The following is a 20724-nucleotide window of genomic DNA, read 5'->3' as shown; positions in this document are numbered from 1 at the left end:
TTTGCAACGGGCTATGTACTGCGTTTTGATGTTGCGGCAGACAATAAGGTGTTGCGAGCTTGAGTAGTACCGTGTTCTCGCCACGGCAACGGTTAACGTGTGCCCTGGGGTTTGCTAAGATCGGACCCACGCTAGTGGCCGTACTCCTTCGGGATACGTGTACACTACAACACTCCTCCGAGAAACAACAGCAGCATATTGGCCCTTATCAAGTCACCATCACCATCGTCTTCACTAACTAGACCCAGATATACATGTTAGATTACTGCCAACTATGAAAAAGTGCTGTACAAGCTTACTGCACCGGTTACGATTAGGTGTGACGTTTACTCATCGTTACCTATACATTATCGGCCCTGCAGGCCCAACTATGAGGCCTGTGGCACCCCTGAGAAAACTAAACATATCTTGTGCATCTGCCCAAGATATATAGCGCAAAGAAGTTCGTTGGCCACTGTCTTGATGAAATGTACCAAGCAGCAAGTTTCCGAAAAAGTTCTTTTGGTACCACCACCTCGTCATCAAGCGCAATATTTTAAGAGTGCTGACCGAGTTTTTAAGAGATACAGAACTCAACAAGAAACTGTGAATTTATCCAAGGTCTTGTTTCATCGCCACCTTCCTCATCATCTCTCTTTCTTTTCCACACCCTCCCCTTTCCCAACGCTCAGGAGCAGGCTAGAACATAATTCAGGCCGACCTATCAGCTTTTCTGTATCAATAAACATTTTTCTCTCTCTCTAAGGACTTCAATCAACTTTTTGAATTAACATCATCACAGTCCAGCAATCGGATTTATTTTTCATTGTCGATGGCTTCCACCAAACTGTCGACAGAAATAAATAATGATACATACTTGGAAATTCTTCATTTACTTTGCATTTGAAAGCTTAACAAACATAAACAAAAAAACATTTGAAGCGCACCAGAAGTAACCCACAGAGTTGAAAATACAGAGCTTTTTGAAATGGAACGCAGCTTTCACTTTTGTACTTCGATTCATATCTTTGGAAGGGCTTCCCATTTCAGAGTTGGTTTTACAGAGAGTGCACAGCTGTCAAGCAATTCAAATATGATACTACATAGCTAGATCTTAAGGGAGTACAGTCTCAACGGGCTTTCTCCACAGCCCCAGGTTATGGGCAGACCCAATTAGGGGTATCAGGACACCCCTTACCTCCCACCACGATTTACGCCACTGATCTTGGGAGACCAAAGTCAGTCCTTTAGGCCGAGCCCCTTTTCAGTAAATGTAGACAAGAAATATTCGTAGCCTGATACATCAAATATAAAAAGGGTTTGGCGGAGACACAGTACATACAGAACTATTAACAATGAAGTGAGCAGCTTTTGTCCAGTCACTTCATAACTTATTCCTCATATGTGGTTGTGCTCGCTTATGTATAAATGTAAAATTTTAAATCTGTCGACATCAACAACACCAACAAAAAAACATTCTGGGCATAGTATTCTTCTGAGCAAGGTAGGTATATCACAAAATATGGGACCTATCTTGCAAAAATCATTCTGACCAAGATTTGAAATTACACACCAAAAATAATATTTGTATAAGAAAAGAAATAACACAACTTGTTAAAAATTTGCAAATAAAATGCTAGACAGAATGCATGGAACAGAAGTTTCCACCCTCTGTTGCTTTGTATTGGTGCACACAGGCACAAATGTTTTGCAGTAAAGTGTGCAGTACTCACCCAAAATGATGTGTTGCAAAAGCCATCCATAGCTGATCATGTACAAGTGCTGTAAGTAACGAAAAAAAGAATGAATTGTTTGTTATTAAAGTGTATTTATTTTGAGAAGAATGAATATTGATATATTCGGTATAAGGCAGAAATATCGCAAGATGGCACTGGACAGAGTGCCGATTTCAACTACCAGTTAATTTTGGGGTGAGCTTATTAAATATGCAAAACCTATGAGACACAATATCAATTTAAGAAAACATCTACGAAGTGAATCATGATGAGTGAGCTAAGCACTGAGGACTGTTCTTACCGTAAATAACCCGCGACTTTGCCCACTTGTGTATGTAAATGTGTGGCAACTAGTGCAGCCACCTTCACACGTGTGTATGGTACATGCAATGTGTTTTAGTTGTTGAGCCGCTGCTTAACTCCGGGGTAGCAGCTTGTCATCAGTGCTGCCATTTTTCCACTGCTTTCTGAGCTCTCTCCTAGCTTGCTGTCTACGTATACTAGCCACTGCATGCTGCACTCTTGCCTCAGGAGTTGCAGCTTGTTGTCAGTGTTGCAGCTTGTTGTCAGTGTTGCTGCTTTGCCGCTACTTTGCGAGCTCTCGCCCCTGGGGCAGCTTGTTGATTGCATCAGCGTTGTTTTTCTTAGGCGAGAGTGCGTTCACGTTCGTTTTTATCCATGCCAGAAAGATATTGTATGGTCAAGAACATGCTTTTTTCATCGTCACTATGAGCACGCACAACACACAGACAAGCCCATCAGCCTCATTGTATATAGTGGGTACCTTGCATTGTTATCAGCATCACCGTGAGTACAGACAATGGACAAGATTAGGCCTTAAGATAGCCAGATCACCACCGTCAGCGTACACCATGCAGGTTTCGCCGCGGCTAAACCCACTTTCCTGAGCCTTTCTTGAGTAGCCGTTCCTTGCTTGTACTGTGCTAGCAATCCAAAAGCCCTGGCAATGCGAAACTAAGCAGGGGCGGGGGATGCAGTCAAGTTTTAAATAATGTGCACACTGCAAATTTTTATTGTCCAGCTACGCACAAGACAAATCTCACATTGGCGCTAGAATGCAAGTCGGGATCCGGTGCTTATATATACAGAGTGGCCAATGAAGAGTTGTGCAGCACAAGCAGTCAGTTTTTTAAATCAACAAACTTGCTAGCAGATGCTGCTTACATCTGCGTTGTATCTCATGGGCAATGGCATGCTCTCGTCGTGCAAGGTGGCAGACAGAGCATTTCCAATCTGAGATTAATCAAAGTGAAAAGTAAGAATTGATCTTATATTACCTAGGCGTGCTACAAAAACAGACTAAATAAAAAAAGCACACACGGACAAGCGGAATCTAACTAATTTGTTTTTGAGCAAACGTTTGCTCATGTACCCGACATGACCTGCGCTATCGCTTTAAAGAGCAGATAGTTTGCGCATATTTCACCTGTGATCACAATGCCACAAATCAGTGCATCCACAGAAATTTAGTACATTAAAGCCACACCTCATAAATAACTTGGAAAAAAAAGCGCATTAAATATATGATGACAGAAGCAAAATCTCTTTATCCTGAAAGGCCATTGAAGGATAGCTAATGCACTTCTCTTTTATACTTTTCAATCGAAATGGCTTCCAGAATTTCACTCATAATTTGGTTGAGCTAAATGGTATCACCGCAAGGCTGAGCTTTGCACCCACATTTCTGACAATGCTAGGTCGATCTCTCAGGTTGGACAAGTGTTCCCTTTTTCAGCATCTCCCAGTTTACCATACGTACGCATGTTCCCATGTCATAGGAATGTTATACACAACATCCAATCTACAAACTGGTTCTTATGTGGATGTTTAATGTTACATTCTTCATTTGCTCAGAAAGTGTGAGAAGTCTGTCTTCCTCCTTCTGTGTCCTGTTTGTCTTCGCTGACAGAATTCTTCATAATGAAAAGTGAATTTAGTCAGTAGCAGCCCGTGAGGAGGTAGTGTAACATCTTAACACCTCACGTGCAAAGAGGAGTCATGGTAACCTATAAAAGACTGTTATGTTGTTTCGATAGAAGAATTGATTTGGTGTGGCCACAAGGCACATTCCACAGCCCCGTTGACCAGGACATTACTCCATTGTGTCAAAATTGCAACAGCCAAAGGTGGCATTGTAAACAATTTGTCCGTTCGACCAGAGTAATTTTCGAGTGATGCTCTCCCCGAATTCCTGCAGTGTAAAGGGACTATTGTTGCCATTCAAAAATCATTTTCTTTCAAGCTAAATGGAATATTTTATGTTTAGAGCAAGTGTTTCATAGTCTCTGTCACATCTTTCAAAGCGTGAACCCTCTGTTGCATGCAATCTACAACAGTTGACAATCTGGAGTTTTTGGAGAAGATGAAGTGCCTCTGAGATGCGTACATGTGTGTTGATATATAAAAGACAAAAAGGGCTCTCATTCACTGCATGACGTGGCACCACGACCCCACGCTTTTTCCTGCACACATGTTCAAGATGGCATACGCCTACTTTGGCAGATAAGTGAAGTTCTTATCTACATTTTATAACAAAAACAAAATCGTGATTTGTCCAATATAATGGACGCCATACATGGTTGGGAAAGCACCACATTCGTGACGCGTATGTGCATATATGTAACTAAAGTGGGCAATAAGTGTTTTCATTTGCCGCACTCGATCACACCACTTGTTCAAGTACGCAGATACCTACTTTGGCGGGTAATTCACGTTATTCTTCATTCTCCTTTTTTTTCTTATAACAGACATGGAATCGTGCTTTGTTATTTAATTGAAGTCACGTTATACAACAAACACTCCTAGTTACGAGATGCAAATATTGCAACTCTAAAACCAGCATAGCTGCAATGAAAATGTGGATGTTCAGGCGAGGTTCACTTCAGCATAATGTGTACAAAAGACAGCTGCTATGGTTGCTAAGTTATTCCTTAATATGTGTGTGCATGAGCGCGTGCGGTATCTTATTCTGTGATAGCCGTAACCAAGTTCCCTTGGGCTGTCACAACTGTCATTTATTTAGATGGAGTCAGAATTCCATAATATAAGCGTACTGTATAGATAGTGCAAAGAAAAAATGTTGACTCATACGACTTAATTTGAAACAACGGATGCTACTACGTTCATCGACTACACATTACGCTCCAGCGAAACTAAGTCACGGCAGTCGGTAAGAATTATTCTCAAATCCGCTCAAGTTCTCTAACGCGAGATAACTCACGAAATGAACATGATTTAGTGAAGTCAGCGAGTGGCATCATTTTTTATGCGCACACGCTAAGAAAATAAAACCCGGGGTAACGTACCGTACACGCCTCCACGTTCCAATGAATAATACAATGCATGCCTACATTAGGATGGAGGTTAGCACAACCATGCACATTAGCGCAACCACAATTTTATCGCGCACTTCGGCCTTTTAAGTGATGTCCGATAACGGTAAACAATGCTTTCATGCACACCGATGCGCACACACGCTCTGAGAAGGCGTGAGAAAAACGTGCGTGGGCTACTCGGCATTTTGTAAAATAGACATTGTGCTGAATTCCGCGACGACCACATCGTACGCTCAGACGAGCACGTGGTCCAAACAAGTAGACAACGAGCGAGTACTCACGCACACGGCACCGGCCCAATCCGAAGAAGCGCGTGTATAGAAGAGGTGGATTGAAAACGAAACCAAACCGGCCGCCGTTGGTGGCGTTATAGTGCCCAGACAACGCCAGCAAGGGAGTATTGTTCAAGCCCTGGAAACTCTCAAGTTCCCGCGATGGCCGTAGAGGGCGAAAAAATTGACCGCGGCTTCACACTATAGTGAAGAGCTTCACCCTGTAGTTCAGGATAATGACGCAGAGTTTTTCAAAGCACTGGAGTTTAGGGACAGGGAGGGCAGAACAGACTTTAAGCGGGTAGAATTAACTAGAAGGGGGTTATTTGATTGGTGACTAGAGTCAAAGCGCGAGTGAAAATTAAACCCTTCACTGCAAAGTACCAGTCCTCAACTTCACTATTAACAAAGAAAAAAAGATAAATGTAGTTTTTGTTCACTAAGCATTACGGCTAGGTGGCGTTAGCCACCGCCAAATTTAAAGAGTACACCACATCTATTTATTTAATAATCTAACCAGCAAGTTTTCTTATTTGTGCGTCTAGTGGAATTACTATGTCCTCTCTTAGCGGTCAGATAAGTTAGTGTGTTTTTTTCCTGTTAGGGGCGCTCAACGCGGCTGAAATTTTTATTTCAGGATGTATCAAAAAATTGCTAAAAATAATTACTAAATCGTTTTTATGAAAAAAATTGTTTTATTTTTATTATAATACAAAAGCGGAGAATGTTTTAGTATAAGTATTGAGATTTTTCTGACGTTTGAAAAGCAGCAGCTCATTGGCATCGATTTCGTCTCTGTCGGTTAATTTGTTCAATTTATCCGCGGTACTTTTTGTCAGCGCTCTGTTTTGTCTCTCTGGCAAGGTTGGTTCGGTGTAAACACCTTTCCTTCCTCCGTGAGCCGTGGCTCAGTGAGGAAGGAAAGGTGTTTACACTGAACCAACCTTGCCAGAGCCGTGGCTCAGTGGGAGAAAGACGAAGACGACGTTCTGAACGGACGCGTTTTTCATGTTCTCCGCTTCGAAGGATTTATCGGCCATGGGCCGAAGTGCTGCTCAGGCTTCAGCCAGCGGCAATGACTACCGTGTTGTACTTCCTCGCCTTCCCACCGGTAAGCTTGTTGTGGACTCTGTTTTTCTACATGCGGACTTAGCTGGTCGCCCCTACCGGGTTCAAGATTTTAGAGATGCTCTCTGGGACATCATTGACTTGAAGGAAATAAGCTCCATAGGTCAATTTCAAATGTCTCATGTTTGGATGGTCACATGCAAGTCAACGCTGACGAAAACAAAGTTGGTCACAAGAGGCGAATTTTTCGTCAAAAGTCGTCGATGCCTCGTTATAGACCCGGAGCCCACGGAAGTGAAGTTGAAGCTTATGTGGCTTCCTGAGCGCTTGGAGGACGCCTATGTGTGCGAGGCTCTGCAAGCTTTTGGGAAGGTCAAGACAATATCACAAGAAAGCTGGAAAGTAGCGGACATGGAACAAATGCGGACGCTAAATAGGGATGTTGTTTTGTCCCTTGCTGATGGAGTTCGCATTGCGGATATTCCTCATATTCTTGTTGTCTGCGGAGTTCAAAGCCTCGTCCTGATACCTGGCCGCCCACCACTTTGCCTTCGGTGCAGTAAGGTTAGACACATCCGCCGAAACTGCAGGACCCCTCGCTGTGACAACTGTCGACGCTTCGGTCATTCGGCCGAGGATTGTGTTATGACATACGCCAACAAGCTGCGACAGCACACAAAACAGCCAGATGATAACCTACAAGAGCATATTATGGATGCCACCGAGGTTTTGGACGCAACGGGAGACACTCTGTTAATGTCATATGCTGCAAGCTCTACCACAAGGAATCCAGAAGAGGAAATAAAGTCATCGCTGTTGACACAGTTGAAACTTCTGCGTGCAAAGAGCCAAGTGAATCATGCAAGCAGCATACCCAAAACGACTCCGCACAACTCCTAGCACAAGGAGGAGTTCCTATGAAGAGTGCTGTTGCGCTGACCCATAAAGATGCCGAAGAACCACCAGTACAAGATAGAGACTCTGGGCTGGGTGCCACAGAAAGTTCATCACCTGCTTGCGCTGCAGCTCCGCAGCAGCTTTTTCATCATGGTGCAGTGTCGGAAGATGATATGCAGATCTCTACAGATACAGCAATACTGAAACGTCGCGCATTGTCCAGCTCGGATTCAAGCAAAGGGAGTGACCCAGCGTCAGTGACTAGGGAGTCACGCTGTCGACGAAAGTCCATGCCAAAGGGGAAGTGTCGCCGATCCCGATCTAGGAGGCCTGCTGGGGGCTCACGGGAAGCCTCAGCGCCAACTCTTGGGACTGATCAAGTGGGACGATAAGAGAATTAGAAGGTAGTAACCATGGCACAGTCTGAGCGACTCATATTTGCCACCTTGAACGTACACGGCCTTAGGTCTTCGCAGAAACAGGCACAGCTCCGTAGACTTCTCAATCGGAAGCGTCTCGCCTTTGTCGCCATCCAAGAGACAAAGAGCGAGGAAGAGACCGAGAAGGCCCTGCGGCCTTTTCTGTCTCAGTTTAATGTGTGTGTCTCACATGCTAAAGGTTTATCTGCGGGCTGTTGGTTGTTTCTGAAAAAAAGCCTACCCTGTTCAGCATTGTGCACTAGTGTTGATGAAGAGGGCAGGTATATATGCTGTGATTTTTTGTTGCAAAGAGTGCCATGGAGAATTATCAATCTATATGCGTTTAATGATGTTCCGAAACGACTTGAGTTATTTGAAAAAGTGCGTAATTTAATTGACGTCGACAGATGCACGGTACTTATGGGAGATTTCAACTGCATATGTGAAGCTATTGATCGTTATAATTCGTCTGGAAAGAGAGACGGGAGTGGTGAGCTTTTATTCGGTATTGTAGATAATGCAGGACTAATTGACATCGGGGTCTCGAATCGGGCAACAGCATATACAAGAGTACAAGGCAGCTCTCATGCTCGCCTTGACCGGATTTACGTGTCCTCATCACTCCTATCTCGTAAAATTTCCTGCAGCACCGAAGCTGTATCATTCTCAGACCATTGTATTGTCATAGCGCAAATTGGTGAAAATCGTCACAAACAATTCCGTCCCCAGTGGGCCCTTTGAAAAATGAATGCGAAGCTCCTCTGTGATCAGGAATTCATGAATCGCGTCCAGATGGCATTGAGGCAATCTTTTTCGATTGGTTTTCATATCTTCGCTGCTTGGGAGCTTTTTAAACAAGAAGTTCGCGCTGTAGCTTTAGAAATTGGGGTTGTTAAGTCTTTCTATAGAAAGAATGATGAAAAGATACTTGTTAAAAGTCTTTGCAATCTTTATGAGATGGAATGCGAAATGCCGGGAAAGTACTTCAAAGATATTGAGAATATTAAGTGCCAACTACAGAGATATGATGCTGCTCGCTACCAAGGGGCACGTATTAGATCTCGGAACCAGCGCACTTTAAATTCTGAGCAACCGACGCGCCAAGCTTTACTTGATGAGCAACGCCATGCGATTTCTAAAGTTATTCCAGACTTGTACTTTAACGATGTGCTCATAAAAGATAACGGAGACATTACTTTGGCGTTCGAAACATACTATAACAGCTTAGTTAGCTCTCTCTCTGATGATCCTGACGCTCACCTCAAGGCTAGTTTTGTTTCTCTTGTGAACCCCTTGAAGGACAGTGATTGTGAAGTCATTAATAGGCCCATTACTATACAGGAAATCGAGCAAGCAATCGACAACTTGCCTTTATTGAAAACATCGGGGCCTGATGGCATCTCAGGCGAATTTTACAAAGCTTTCAAGAAAACGCTTGCTCCTATATTGCTGAATACTTTTCAGATGAGTTATGACATGGATACACTCCCACAATCTTTTTGCAAATGTCACACTGTGTTAATACCGAAAACAACTGACAAGGAAAAACTTCGCTTCGTCGAGGGCTACAGACCAATATCGCTGTCAAATGTGGACTACAAAATTTTCGCAAAAGTATTAGCAAATAGGTTGCAATTTGCTATGTCGATCCTCATTGGGTCTCATCAGACATGTGGGATTAGAGGTCGATCCATACAAACCAATATACATGTCGCTCGAACAGTGCTTCAATACTGTCATGGTTCTCAAAAACATCTTGCAATTCTACAGGTAGACCTTGCAAAAGCTTTTGATCGTGTTCGTCATTCCTTCCTTTTTTCTCTTCTCGAACAAGCTAATGTTGGCAAAGTTGTTCTTAAAGGCGTTAAATTATGCTATAATGAATGCTTAACTCGTCTGATAGTTAATGGTCAACTCTCTAAGCCAGTTTCTATTCGCTCTTCTGTAAAACAGGGATGCCCGATGTCACCTCTTTTATTTGCACTTTATCTAGAACCACTGTGCTTAAGCATAATACAGTCGAGTTGCATTCGTGGCTTTAGAATATTAGGCAGTGAGGTTAAAGTATTGGCTTATGCAGACGATGTCGCATTCTTTTGCACAGATAAACCAAGTGTCGAAAATGTGGTAAATACTATTGAAAAGTTTGGCATAGTATCAGGAGCTCGTTTAAATGCCTCTAAAAGTTTAGGACTGTGGTTTGGCTTGTGGGGTAGCACACCGAACCACTTAGCAGGGATTAAGTGGACAAGAACTCCTCCAACATACCTCAATGTACCATTGCATGCATATAGATTCAGTGCGCATTACTGGAAGGAACGTGTCCCTAAGGTTGAACGACAGGCCCAGACATTTGTGCCCTATCGACTTTCGATATTTGGGAGAGCTGAAGCTTGCAATACTTTCTTAGCGACAAAACTTTACTATGTATTGCAACTTATTCATTGCGCAAGATTCTATATACAACGCTTTCATTGGATTTTCGCTACTTTCATATGGTCTTCGACTTTTGAGCCCATGCGTCGTGATAATATATTCAAGCCAGTTAGTGAGGGTGGGTTAGGACTAAAACACCTTTATCTATGGCAAATAGTGTCCCGATTCTTCTTTTTTCGAGACAATTCCCATCCTGTAATCCGTTCCTTCTTGCAGGTTACACTTGTTGATTGCTTACCAGGTTTAATTGTTTCATCCAACTTCTCCGAACGCCCATGCTTGTGGGGATTCATGCAGGAAGTTTACCTCGCAGTTCAGTTCCTTAAAGCTCGCTTCTCTGTAGAATACCTGTACTCAGTATCGCGCAAGGTGCTGTATAAGGACCTACTGAGTACACTCTTCACACCTCCATTGTACCGTTCACTGTACGCCAATCTTCCAGGTCACGATGTGTTGAAGCGAGTGCGCAAAATGTACATTCCACCGAATTCAAAAACATTCTTTAAACTCCACTCTGAAACATTGGCGGTAGACACATGGTTAGAAAGAAAAGGTATTTTCATTCCGTCTGTTAACTGCCGTCTATGTGATGTGCCGGAAACGATTGAACATTGTTTTGTTAGCTGCAAAGATGCCATACTATTTTGGGATGTCCTTCAGCGAGCACTGAAATAACGTTTCGTCATTAATTCTCACACAATACGTTATCTTCTGCCAGCAACACTTGATGAAGTACCATACGATATGTTTTTCCTCATGGGTTTGCGCAGCTTGTGGAAGACACGAATGCAAGACCGCAATGCAGAGCCCACCACCTCTTCAAGCGCACACTTCATTCAAATGGCTATCCACCTAAAAAACATTTACGACGAGCTTGACTTTAGACCGGACTGGTACTCCGTCTTAGAGAACTGTTTGACCTCACCCCTTTTTTGTTTGTATAACAGGATGTGAAGAACTCTCAATGTGAGGAACTCTCGCTGTGTTAGCCATTTAGTGTTTATGAGTAACACTTGAACGCTTACTTTCGCGATTTGATTGTACTTTTGTTCGCTTGATTTTGTCTTTATTGCCCAAGTACTTTAATAAATACCATGAAAAAAAAAAGAGCCGTGGCTCAGTGATTAACGCCTCGCACTCGTGATGCAGAGGACCCACGGAGGAAGGAAAAGGTAAGGAGAGGCCCTGACGTCACTCGTTGTGAAGCCGCGATAAAGCCGGAAGTCGGCCATATTGAGTAGGCAAATTCTCCTCTCTTGTTTACATATGAATGCGAAGCAGAAGGCGCGACTCCCTCTCCGGCTCGGAAAGCACGTGGGCTGCGCAGCGCGTGTGTCGTGACGATCCGAAACTAATGGAACTGGGCTCATCACTCAGAGCCAGCGGGACACCTTCAGCGAAATCGCTTCGTCCGAGTAATAACAAAGAGTAACAGCTCGCTGACAACGAAGCAACTACGAAAGAACGCGCGCTAGATGCACTGACAATGGCGAGTGCTTTCACGTCATTAATTGAGCAACTGTACACACAACACGATCGGTCGTGCGCCTTCTACGGTTGCATTCCGCCACGCGACTGACGCAGCGTCCTGCCACTGTGTCCGTGTTCCGCGTGAAACTCACCTGCGTCAGCATTCTGCGACCGTGGTGACTTTGAGCACGGTGCTAGTGACAGTTGAACGTGGTTGCTGTTACGTTGAGATTACATGAAATGCTGATGGAGAGTGTACCAAGCGGAACAGAAAAGGTGTTTTAATACGCACATGCAAGTTGTTACTGTACACACACAACACGAAACTACGTATGTGCACATGGTCCTCACGGCGTCTTGCTGGGCTCAACAGCGTCGTCCGTTGTCACAAGCAGGAGCACTGCTCAACCGTCACTGACCTGCAAGGCGTTCGTCGTCATTCAGCTTCGTCATGGTGCCCAACGCCATTTCGCTGAACACTAACTGCTTCATCCGCCGCACGACACATGGATATGCACTTGTTCTACGCACTGTTGAAAACCCGTGATGGACAAAGAGATTTGTAAACGTTGCTAAGAGTAATGTAACAGCCAGACGAACACTGCGTAACCAATAACGCGGCGCCGAGCACAGATATTGTCCGCCACGGCTCAGCACGAGACCTGCGGAGGCACACATTCCGCCGCCAGCCGCGGCCGCTCACTGCTAGACCAGCTTCACTGCGCAACACGTAACCATAACAACGCCGCCATTGCGCCTACTGAATATGGCCGCCATGATGTCATTTCCGCCACATTTTTTACGCCCTGCGCCGGCTGGGCATGCCCTCTCCTTACCTTTTTCCTTCCTCCGTGCAGAGGACCCAAGTTCGACTCCTTCGTGGGCCGTGAGTGTAAATATCGTTGTCTGACTGAACAAGCCAAGAAAAAATTGCACAATTTCACCGGGTAATTTCAATAAACAAATATCACGTTTTTTTTTTCATGTATTGTTTAACTTTGTGAGAGACAGTATTCCTTGTTTACATGTATATTGCTGAATTTACGATTGTCAATAAACAATGTAAGCTTACTTGCTTGGCGTGTTTTTTGCCACTTGAGGCCTCTCGGTCACCTGGCGGCATAGCGGAAATATTTATAGTAACGTTAAGGTGTTGTGTGCGCGAATACCACCCCGCAATAGCAGCAAATAAACGCCCATAAACCTGCTGGCGCGCACCACGACCCCATGCACCTGCTACCAAAACAACCGCCTTATTTGCCCTAACGCAATGATGATGATAGGCCTACCAGCGCCGTCTCTAGGTCGGATAAGTTAGTTCACAACGCCACCGCTACTCTTATTTCGTCGCACAAGGTGTTCTGCACAACTGGTTGCACCATCGTATGGTCTAAATGGTAGTGTATAGGTGTTCTGGCAAGGTTCTTTTTGGTATGGTGCTCTTCAGTGACTGCCCGGTTTGCGGCAAAGAAACAGACCAACGTCCTTACCTTTCCTTCCTCCGTGGGCAAGGTTCTGTTTGGCGTGGCTACAGTGTCTAGAAAAATCTGCTTAGTGTGCTGAGCGCGGGCAAGGAGATGGCTCCATCCACGGAGGAAGGAAAGTGGCTCCATCACTGATGACTGCCGATGGCGACCGCTTGGTGCGCTGCGACACGAGTGGGTGCATCTGCGTTCAATCCGCGCGATCCGCAAGCGCTGCGAAGCTTTCAGTAGGCCGAGGACAACTTTCATTTTTTCTGTATTTTCGGAGAGTTCTTTACAAAACGCTTTATTGTGCAATGCCTACGCGACTGCTTTCACAGTACTCGTATTTAGCAATATCAAAGGAAGATAATGTCGTAATTTACACCTCACCGTTGCCTGCCGCACACAAAACACACACGCACACCCCGTATTGCCATCGTCGACTGCTGACGACGACTCGGGGAACGTCAACTCGACATTTCGCTTCCGTTCTTTAGGTGCCGGTCCTTGATCACAGAGGTTTCAAACTTTCCTTTTGACCGTTTTCTTAGGTACAAGATGTGTTGAGTAATTTGCGAACACTGTATGGACAGCATCGGGCTTCAGGCGTGGCTTCTCTCGGGCGATTTCATTCGCGACACCGTTCACCGTAATCTGAAAAGATCGTTCGATGCAGTCACTGTTAAAATGTCGTTCGCAAACGACAGCCTTCTGCCTGCCCTCTTGATCCTGCTTTTCCATTCTGCAAGCCGTGCTGGGTCCATCGGTGCGGTGAACAAAGATATTCTTTCCTCGTTCAACCGATAACCGCTTCGACACAGAGGCACAAAACATTGCATTACCCCTTAGCCTTTAACATCTCAGTATGTTGCTGCTCACATCTGGCAAAATACGACAGATAACAGCTGTCAAACACTTATCTTACTCGTAGCGAGGCTCCGGCAGCAATTGGACGAGAAAACTTCTTCGCACAATCAGGCACTCACTCGATTCGAAGCGCCGCTTGCAGTAACTGAGCGCAGTCATCACTTGTCGAACCACCCTCCCTCGAACAAAATGCGCGCGCTCAGCACACTAGGTAGTATTTTGTATTTTTCTAGACACTGTAGCGTTGCTACACTGTACTAGAAGAGGGCAGTGGGCTTACTCGCCGCTACTCTGACGCATTTGGCGTCACATAGGAGAGATGACGCCACAGGCATCTTCAATGGAAGCTTCACCTGCAGAAGCTGCTCGCCGATGGCCGCTCGTAAAAGTTGGAACGTGCATTTATTCGATATTTGTAATAAACTTGCATGCCTCTGATTATATTAGGAGCTTCTGGTGCTCTCGCTTCACAGTGTTTCCCTTTTCTTTTGCGATACAGCTTCCCGAAAATTAGTCCGATGGCAGCCGGCGCAGTCTGTGCATTCTCCTTTCTAGCAACGCTTTTTGTGTGTGTGGCCAGGCTTTATCAAAAAAGCCGTTGTCACGGAAGCTTTTGAAGCGTTAAAAAGCTTGCACTTAACTAGTACTGACTCATTTGTTTTTATTTTTGTCTTTTGTTCATATAAAATTGTTATGTCTTGTTTCATCACTTCAACCTGCGAATTCCACTTATATTTTGATCGGGATCGATATTCGGCAAAGCGCTCCTTCGAGCGCTTGCAAACAAAGAATAAGACACTTTACGACGTGTTTTTTTTTTAATACGTTACCAAAATAAACGCATGAATGCGAAATTACCGAATACGAAGAAAAGTAATGGCATAAAATTGGAAAAAACCAGAGGCTGCGCCACATCCAAGAGTAGCAATCAAGCAAAGAGAAGTCACGCGAGAGCACGGAAACCTTTCCTTCCTCCGTGCGCGAGAGGGTAATTACCTGACGTTACCACGCGGTCACTCGAAGAAATAGAGTGCCAATCGTAGAGCAATGGAAACGCACGCCACGCAACAGGCACAGAAAAAAAATAGAAAAAACGCTGGTGAAAGTGATAGAGGAAAAAAAAAAAGGTGAATTCATGGGTGAAGCTGCTGTAGCGCTGCTGCGTGTTTTACAGAATCTCTTTACCTTCTTATTGCGCAGAATATTGCAACAGCAGGAGAGATAATTTGACGTTGGGTGCTACACGACACACCTTTAAGGACAGCCCTTTGAGGTGGTAACGTCTACGTTACGAATTTTTCTAGTTTCGGTTCCGGCAACCCTGTAGAAAAGCAGCGAAAGCAGCCCGTGGCTCCGCGACGGCACGTCCCAAATGTGAGCTTGTTTTTATATTCTCTGCAAGCTTTCTTTCAATCTCAGTACCCTTGGAAACACTTCCCAATGTTAACAGTGCCCTTTTCATGTTTGTAACGCCGTCTTATTTCTATCAGGTCGAAGGTGACGTTCAAGATAACTCTGACGTCGGACCCGAAGCTTCCTTACAAGGTGTAAGTGCCTTCTCATTTCATATCTCACTGTTGGCATCGTAAAAAGTCTGATTTCAAGTATAATATAACGTTATCATTTTATACGCTGTCTCGCTCATGGTGACGGTCGCCACAGTTGTGCTTCCTGGCTTGACATATGTCACAGGTTTGCCTACATCGTGCCCATTCCTTTTCAGCCTCTGCGTTCCTGAATGCACGCCTTTTACAGCAGTGTTAAAGTTCGCAGCCGAAGAAGTGAGTGCATTTCATGTCTTGCTGATCAAGATGTCCCAATTCGGGTTATTTGCAGGTGCATTCGCGCGATATGTGTATGGCTTTAATTTCAATCGGCTAAGCGTGCTATTTTCTTTTTTTTTCCCCTTGTGCTTGTAGTTCAAAGTACCACCAGCCACCAGCGCTATTATCACTGATGACGGAATCGGCATAAACCCTGCTGACACTGCTGGTATGCGTATCGTTTCATTATAAATAATGTTATGTGCACTACAAAGGGCGCCGCCACAGGAATTCAATTCTATATGCACGTGATTGACAGCAAAGGTGCACTAGCTTCCCCAGTGTCGTTGGTTAGTCCGTATTACAGTACCTAGAATTCTTGAAGTGTGATTACCACCAAGCGGCGCGTATGCGAACCAGAGTTGCTAGTTGCCGCCGAGCAAACAAGCGAAGAGCCACACGAAAACAAGTCCCCCCCTCCCCCCACCAAAAAAAAAGGAAAAAAAAAGCGGCGGCCTGAATAAGCCTAAAATAGCCGGAAGTTACAAATGTTCATATTCTTGTAAACTGCATTGTAGTGCAGAAAAAAAATACGAGTACATCTGCAAGTGCGAATGTCACCCTTGCAATACTTGCATGCAGCTTTTTTATTCTCTCTAGTGGCTGGACGAAATCAGTCCTTTAGCTTCGGTTCCTTTTCTCACTCTTTGCAATACTTCTTGCCGTACTTTGACCACCTTGAAGCCATAGCAATGGCTCGAGGACACACAAGGATGGGACACACCGGTCAGTGCAGAATAACAACTGATCTTTATTCACTAAGAAACCACAAGATATACTCTCTTTCAACACCTCATGAACACAGTGCATGAGCAAATCGGCATCCTACAATCATTGACATAAACTGACCTTTACAATAGAAGGTGTAATCTCACATCTTGTTCAACTATTCAATTTCTTCATCATTCAGCAGAACCGAAACATGTCCTTATGATGCGAGATTACACCAGTTTTATCAGTTTATGTGAGTGATTGTAGGATGCTGATTTGCTTATGCACTGTGTTCACGAGGTGTTGAAAAAGAGTATACTTGTGGTTCCTTAGTGAATAAAGATCGGTTGTTAGTCTGCGCTAGTCTGGTGTGTTCTTTCTTGTGTGTGCATTAAAGTTCCAGTTTGCTAAAGTGCTGACTGGTGTAGGGAAGCGTAGTTTTGCTGTGTTTTTGATAACAAATTGCATGTAGGGCGATGCAACATTATTTTTCAAAAAAGCACAGGTAAAAACTTGACAAGCGACCATAAAAATTTGCAACCGTCTCAGCAAGAAAAAAAGCCTAGATCTGCTTATAATAAGCGGAACTGGCAACTTTTATGAGAACCCTTGAGGTTGCTTGGCGATGCATCCATTGGGTGGTGCACTCTCCCACATACACGTCAGGCCACCACAAGAGACGGATTTTTGCATACTCGGTTGCGCACAGTCTACTGTTATTTTCGTTCAAATCATGCCTTGAGTAGTGACGATGACCCAGTGAAAAAGTCCACTGATTTTGGCCGAGCAAATTTACATTCTCCCCAGAGTGACTCCCACTCTGAATCTGCTCCCCCCCCCCCCCCCCCGACTCTAATTGACTCCCATCCTCACCCTTGTGACTGGAACACACTTGCTCCAAAACAAGCGAAAAAACTGGCCCAGACACCGCTATTAGAAATCAACATTGATTACCACATAGGGCACCTCCCCCCCCCTCCCAATCCCCCCCAAAAATGCTTCAGATCAGTCCTGTCTGCAGCTGACTAGAGGAAATCGTTATAAATCCTAATAGGCTAGTAAATAATCACAGTGTCATTTAGCAAAGTCACGCAAATTTTATTCCTTGGTTGATAGCTATACATCTGCGAGCTGTGTGTGACTGCTGACTTAGGCAAATACTTATGCAGCTTTTCCAATCGGCTTCATATAACCACATGGTATCGGCACACTCTGTTGTCCAATCTACAGAGGTTTTTGTTGTTTCTTTTTTTTCCCTTGTGCAGGTAACATCTTCCTTAAGCATGGATCAGAACTTCGCCTCATTCCCAGGGATAGGGTCGGACATTCCAGATGACCAGACATTGCAGATGTATTTTATGCAGTGCGCCCACATTTTCTGGAGGAAAGGTTTTTTGACACAAGCATTATGAATAATAAATGACAAAATCTGCTTCTGTGCGTCATCAAAAAAACTGCAAATGGTGCAACAATGCCGATCTTACTCTGGACTTTGTGAAGTTGTAGGTGCTTTATGTACAAGTAAGATAACAAATGGTCAGCAAACACAGGTCTACCCTCATTGTCCCGCATTTAACAGTTTGAACACCTATCTGTACGGGTAGAATTCCAAGGCGAATTGCACCCTGCCCATAGCTTCAATGAATTCCTCTCGGTCATTCAAAAAATGTTTAATTTGCCCTGTGCTCTGTGAATTATATTCAGCTCTGTCTAAACCGAACCCAGAACAGCAGTAGCCCATATTATTTGCAAACTTTTTTTAGCATGGTCAAGAAAACACTGCCGTTCAGTAGTCCTGGCTGATGAGAACTTGTGAACCAGACATTGCAGTAGAGCATGGAATTAACTATTCTCAAATTCAGCCAAAAATTTCTCTCCCTTCTCTCAACAAATGATGCCACAAACTAGAGTTCACAGCCATTGGTCGGTTTGAGCACTGTGACTGCTGTATAATGGCTCGACGTGCTTGCGATATCACAAAAGGTAAACCATGAATTCAAAAAATAACTTAAAAAATGCAGCAGATCCTACAAACCTTGGGGATTGATGTGATACGAAGCATGCAGATGTAAGGTGACTGTGTTTCTTTATTGAGTGACGTGTTGCATGGTGGTGCTAAATATATGTACAAATGCATGCACAGACATACATTGAACAGCCACATATGTTTCATATTAGCAGTTGTTTACAGTTGCAAATTGATGCCAACACTATAGATATTAGCGACACCAGAAGCAGTGAGCAGATGTGAAGCGCTGGTGCTCGCGAGGATGGTAGCCCTGAACACTGCTACGTAAATCAACTTCAGTGAATGGCGCCTAATTATAATCGACATTAACCCAACATGACGGCTGTATTATACGAGAGCATATATGATGTCTATAAAATTTAATAGTCAGTACTGCAACCACAATTGATGTTTCACGAACATTAGGGTCTATTTGAAAGGTAGTTCAGAAACCTGGTGTGGCTCTGTGGTAGAATACTCGATTGTCACGCATAATGCTAGGGTTCAATTCCTGCTGGGATTCTGACATTCTTTTCATTCGTCCAGTCAATGTTGCTGATGTCAGCTTATTCTCAACACTTAATACTGACTTGCTGAAATTGCCCATGTGTGTTCTCATTAATCCTGGGTAGATATAAACTTTCAATCACCTGCCCTCGGGTATGTGCCATTGTCTGGCGAAAAGTGTTTGGCGACGTACGCAACGGATTGTGACATCACCTGTCCCCGGCATTTTCTTGGTGTTCCACTCGCTATCGTCTATCGCTGCAGCCATTCGCATACTCTCTGCGTTTCAACCGTTTTTTACAAAACGATTTTCAAACGTCTTCACGAGACGATTTTCAACTGCCTTTATGAGACTGTTGTTGCATTCGCTCACGATGTGTCCAACGAAAAGGAAGACGCAAAAAATGCTCAGTGCAAGGAAGCGATCTATGAAGATTGTCCGTATAACGAGGCTCTGCGCTCGCATGTGCGCCGACAGTACATGTGGGACAGCTTCTGCTTCATCTATGCAAGGATGTGGTTGCATTGACGCGCCTAGACACGAGACTCCAGCTCCACTGGTGCAAAAATTTCACGTTGCAAGTGCACCTGGTGTCTCGTGCTCATCGACAGAGGTTTCCACATCATCTCTTTCATCAGCCTCCGAGAGTGCGATCCCGTTATCAACTGTGCATTTGCGAACACGTTTTCTGGCGTGCAAAGAGAAAGAGGCGGCAGATCAACAACGCGCTGCTGTTCAAAGACGAAGTGGAAATTTTAGGCAATGGAGCAGGATCATGAAGCTGCCACCACTACAAGTGAAGGTGAAAAATTTCTTGTGCAAATGAATCGCTAAAAATGCTAAGAAGAGATTTTTCGAGAAAACAGAAAGGCGGTGAAGACAAAGAGTGCAAAAGGACACCTGCAGTCATGCTGCAGGGTTTTGATTTGCATATGTGCCCAAAACTTTCAAATGTCATTTTCTCAAAACTACTTTTTGGCTAGTGAGGCTGCTTGTTCCAGCCATATCTGAGGAACCACTGATCCTAGTTTCATAGGTCATTTTTTATTATTTACGTGAATAAATTTATGAGGGGGAGACAAGCCCATTGTTTCGTTATATTGTCTGATATTTATGATGCCTAGTCAAAATTTGATAATATCCTAATCACCAACCCTAGATTTGATGGACTGCTAAAACTTTCCAGTAGGGAAATTCAAAATAAGAGCTCCGTTACCCCCTGAGGTGTCAATCTGGGAATCATAATTGTTAATTTCACAGTTCCAGCATCTTTTGTAGGTTCTTCAGGCCTGGAATAAGAGAACCTTGTGCACTATTCTGACATACTGCTGTAACTGGAGAACCAGTGAACATGACTTCATGAAATTCTGTAGTACTAATGCTTTTGTTATTAGTATATTCTAAAAGTATCATTGAGATATATCAATAAACAAAAAAGTTTGGTAGCCCTCCCCTTAAGGTGGTAGCCTCCCCTATAAGGGGATGGTATAATTACGAGAGCACCCACATGTAGGCAGACAGATACGATCGACAACCGATAATTCAGACTCCACGGGGAACGTACAGAAGTCCGAATTATCGAATGTCCAAATAAACGAATGTGTCAGAAAAAAAACCAACTTGTTGACACTTTAGTGACCCAGTGGCTAGAAAAAGCTGGCAATGTGTTGCCGCACGGACTTCCGTTTACGTGCAACCAAGTCAGTCT

At 44.1% G+C, this 20724-nt stretch overlaps 3 protein-coding genes across 10 annotated transcripts in view; 2 read left to right on the top strand and 1 right to left on the bottom strand.

Annotated features, from left to right (window-relative positions):
* Positions 1-14332, bottom strand: part of LOC119178251 (multidrug resistance-associated protein 1) — a 303221-nt gene extending 288889 nt beyond the window's left edge. For 2 of the 6 annotated variants that reach the window (XM_075882282.1, XM_075882283.1), the window contains exons 1-2: positions 5353-5865; positions 1713-1761 (exon numbers count right to left, since the gene is read on the bottom strand). In XM_075882282.1, the coding sequence (XP_075738397.1) occupies positions 1713-1742 (30 nt within the window). In that variant the 5' untranslated portion in view covers positions 1743-1761; positions 5353-5865. Of the gene's footprint in view, positions 1-1712; positions 1762-5041; positions 5265-5352; positions 5866-13123 lie in introns of those variants that run through there. The other 4 variants (XM_037429456.2, XM_037429448.2, XM_075882281.1 and 1 more) reach the window with 4 other exon arrangements.
* Positions 6214-12704, top strand: LOC142783128 (uncharacterized). The gene is made up of 2 exons (XM_075882284.1): positions 6214-7712; positions 10934-12704. The coding sequence occupies exon 1, from the start codon at positions 6352-6354 to the stop codon at positions 7309-7311; it is 960 nt and encodes a 319-aa protein (XP_075738399.1). The 5' UTR covers positions 6214-6351; the 3' UTR covers positions 7312-7712; positions 10934-12704.
* Positions 14333-14706: 374 nt separating the features above from the next.
* Positions 14707-17933, top strand: Ufm1 (Ubiquitin-fold modifier 1). 3 transcript variants are annotated; one of them, XM_075882286.1, is made up of 5 exons: positions 14707-14954; positions 15271-15340; positions 15457-15513; positions 15690-15747; positions 17766-17933. In XM_075882286.1, exons 1-4 carry the CDS (start codon positions 14809-14811, stop codon positions 15702-15704), a joined length of 288 nt encoding a protein of 95 aa, XP_075738401.1. In that variant the 5' UTR covers positions 14707-14808; the 3' UTR covers positions 15705-15747; positions 17766-17933. The 3 variants fall into 3 exon arrangements, with proteins under 3 accessions (XP_075738401.1, XP_037285331.1, XP_037285337.1); XM_037429440.2 differs by lacking the exon at positions 14707-14954 and adding an exon at positions 15886-15958 and having other exon boundaries at positions 15094-15340; XM_037429434.2 differs by lacking the exon at positions 14707-14954 and having other exon boundaries at positions 15037-15340.
* Positions 17934-20724: the final 2791 nt, after the last annotated feature.

This window comes from Rhipicephalus microplus, chromosome 2 (assembly GCF_043290135.1).
Source record: "Rhipicephalus microplus isolate Deutch F79 chromosome 2, USDA_Rmic, whole genome shotgun sequence".
NCBI lineage: Eukaryota > Metazoa > Arthropoda > Arachnida > Ixodida > Ixodidae > Rhipicephalus > Rhipicephalus microplus.
The sequence above is the reverse complement of the archived record's forward strand: the minus strand, read 5'-3'. Positions and strand labels throughout refer to the sequence as shown.

What these genes read in the sequence shown, in the direction of transcription:
- LOC142783128 (XM_075882284.1), top strand. Translation starts at nt 6,352, where the DNA reads ATGTTCTCCGCTTCGAAGGATTTATCGGCCATGGGCCGAAGTGCTGCT.
- Ufm1 (XM_075882286.1), top strand. Translation starts at nt 14,809, where the DNA reads ATGAATGCGAAATTACCGAATACGAAGAAAAGTAATGGCATAAAATTG. An exon ending in CTTCCTCCGTGCGCGAGAGG is followed by an intron (nt 14,955 to 15,270) that starts GTAATTACCTGA and finishes GAATTTTTCTAG; the next exon opens with TTTCGGTTCCGGCAACCCTG. An exon ending in CGCGACGGCACGTCCCAAAT is followed by an intron (nt 15,341 to 15,456) that starts GTGAGCTTGTTT and finishes TATTTCTATCAG; the next exon opens with GTCGAAGGTGACGTTCAAGA.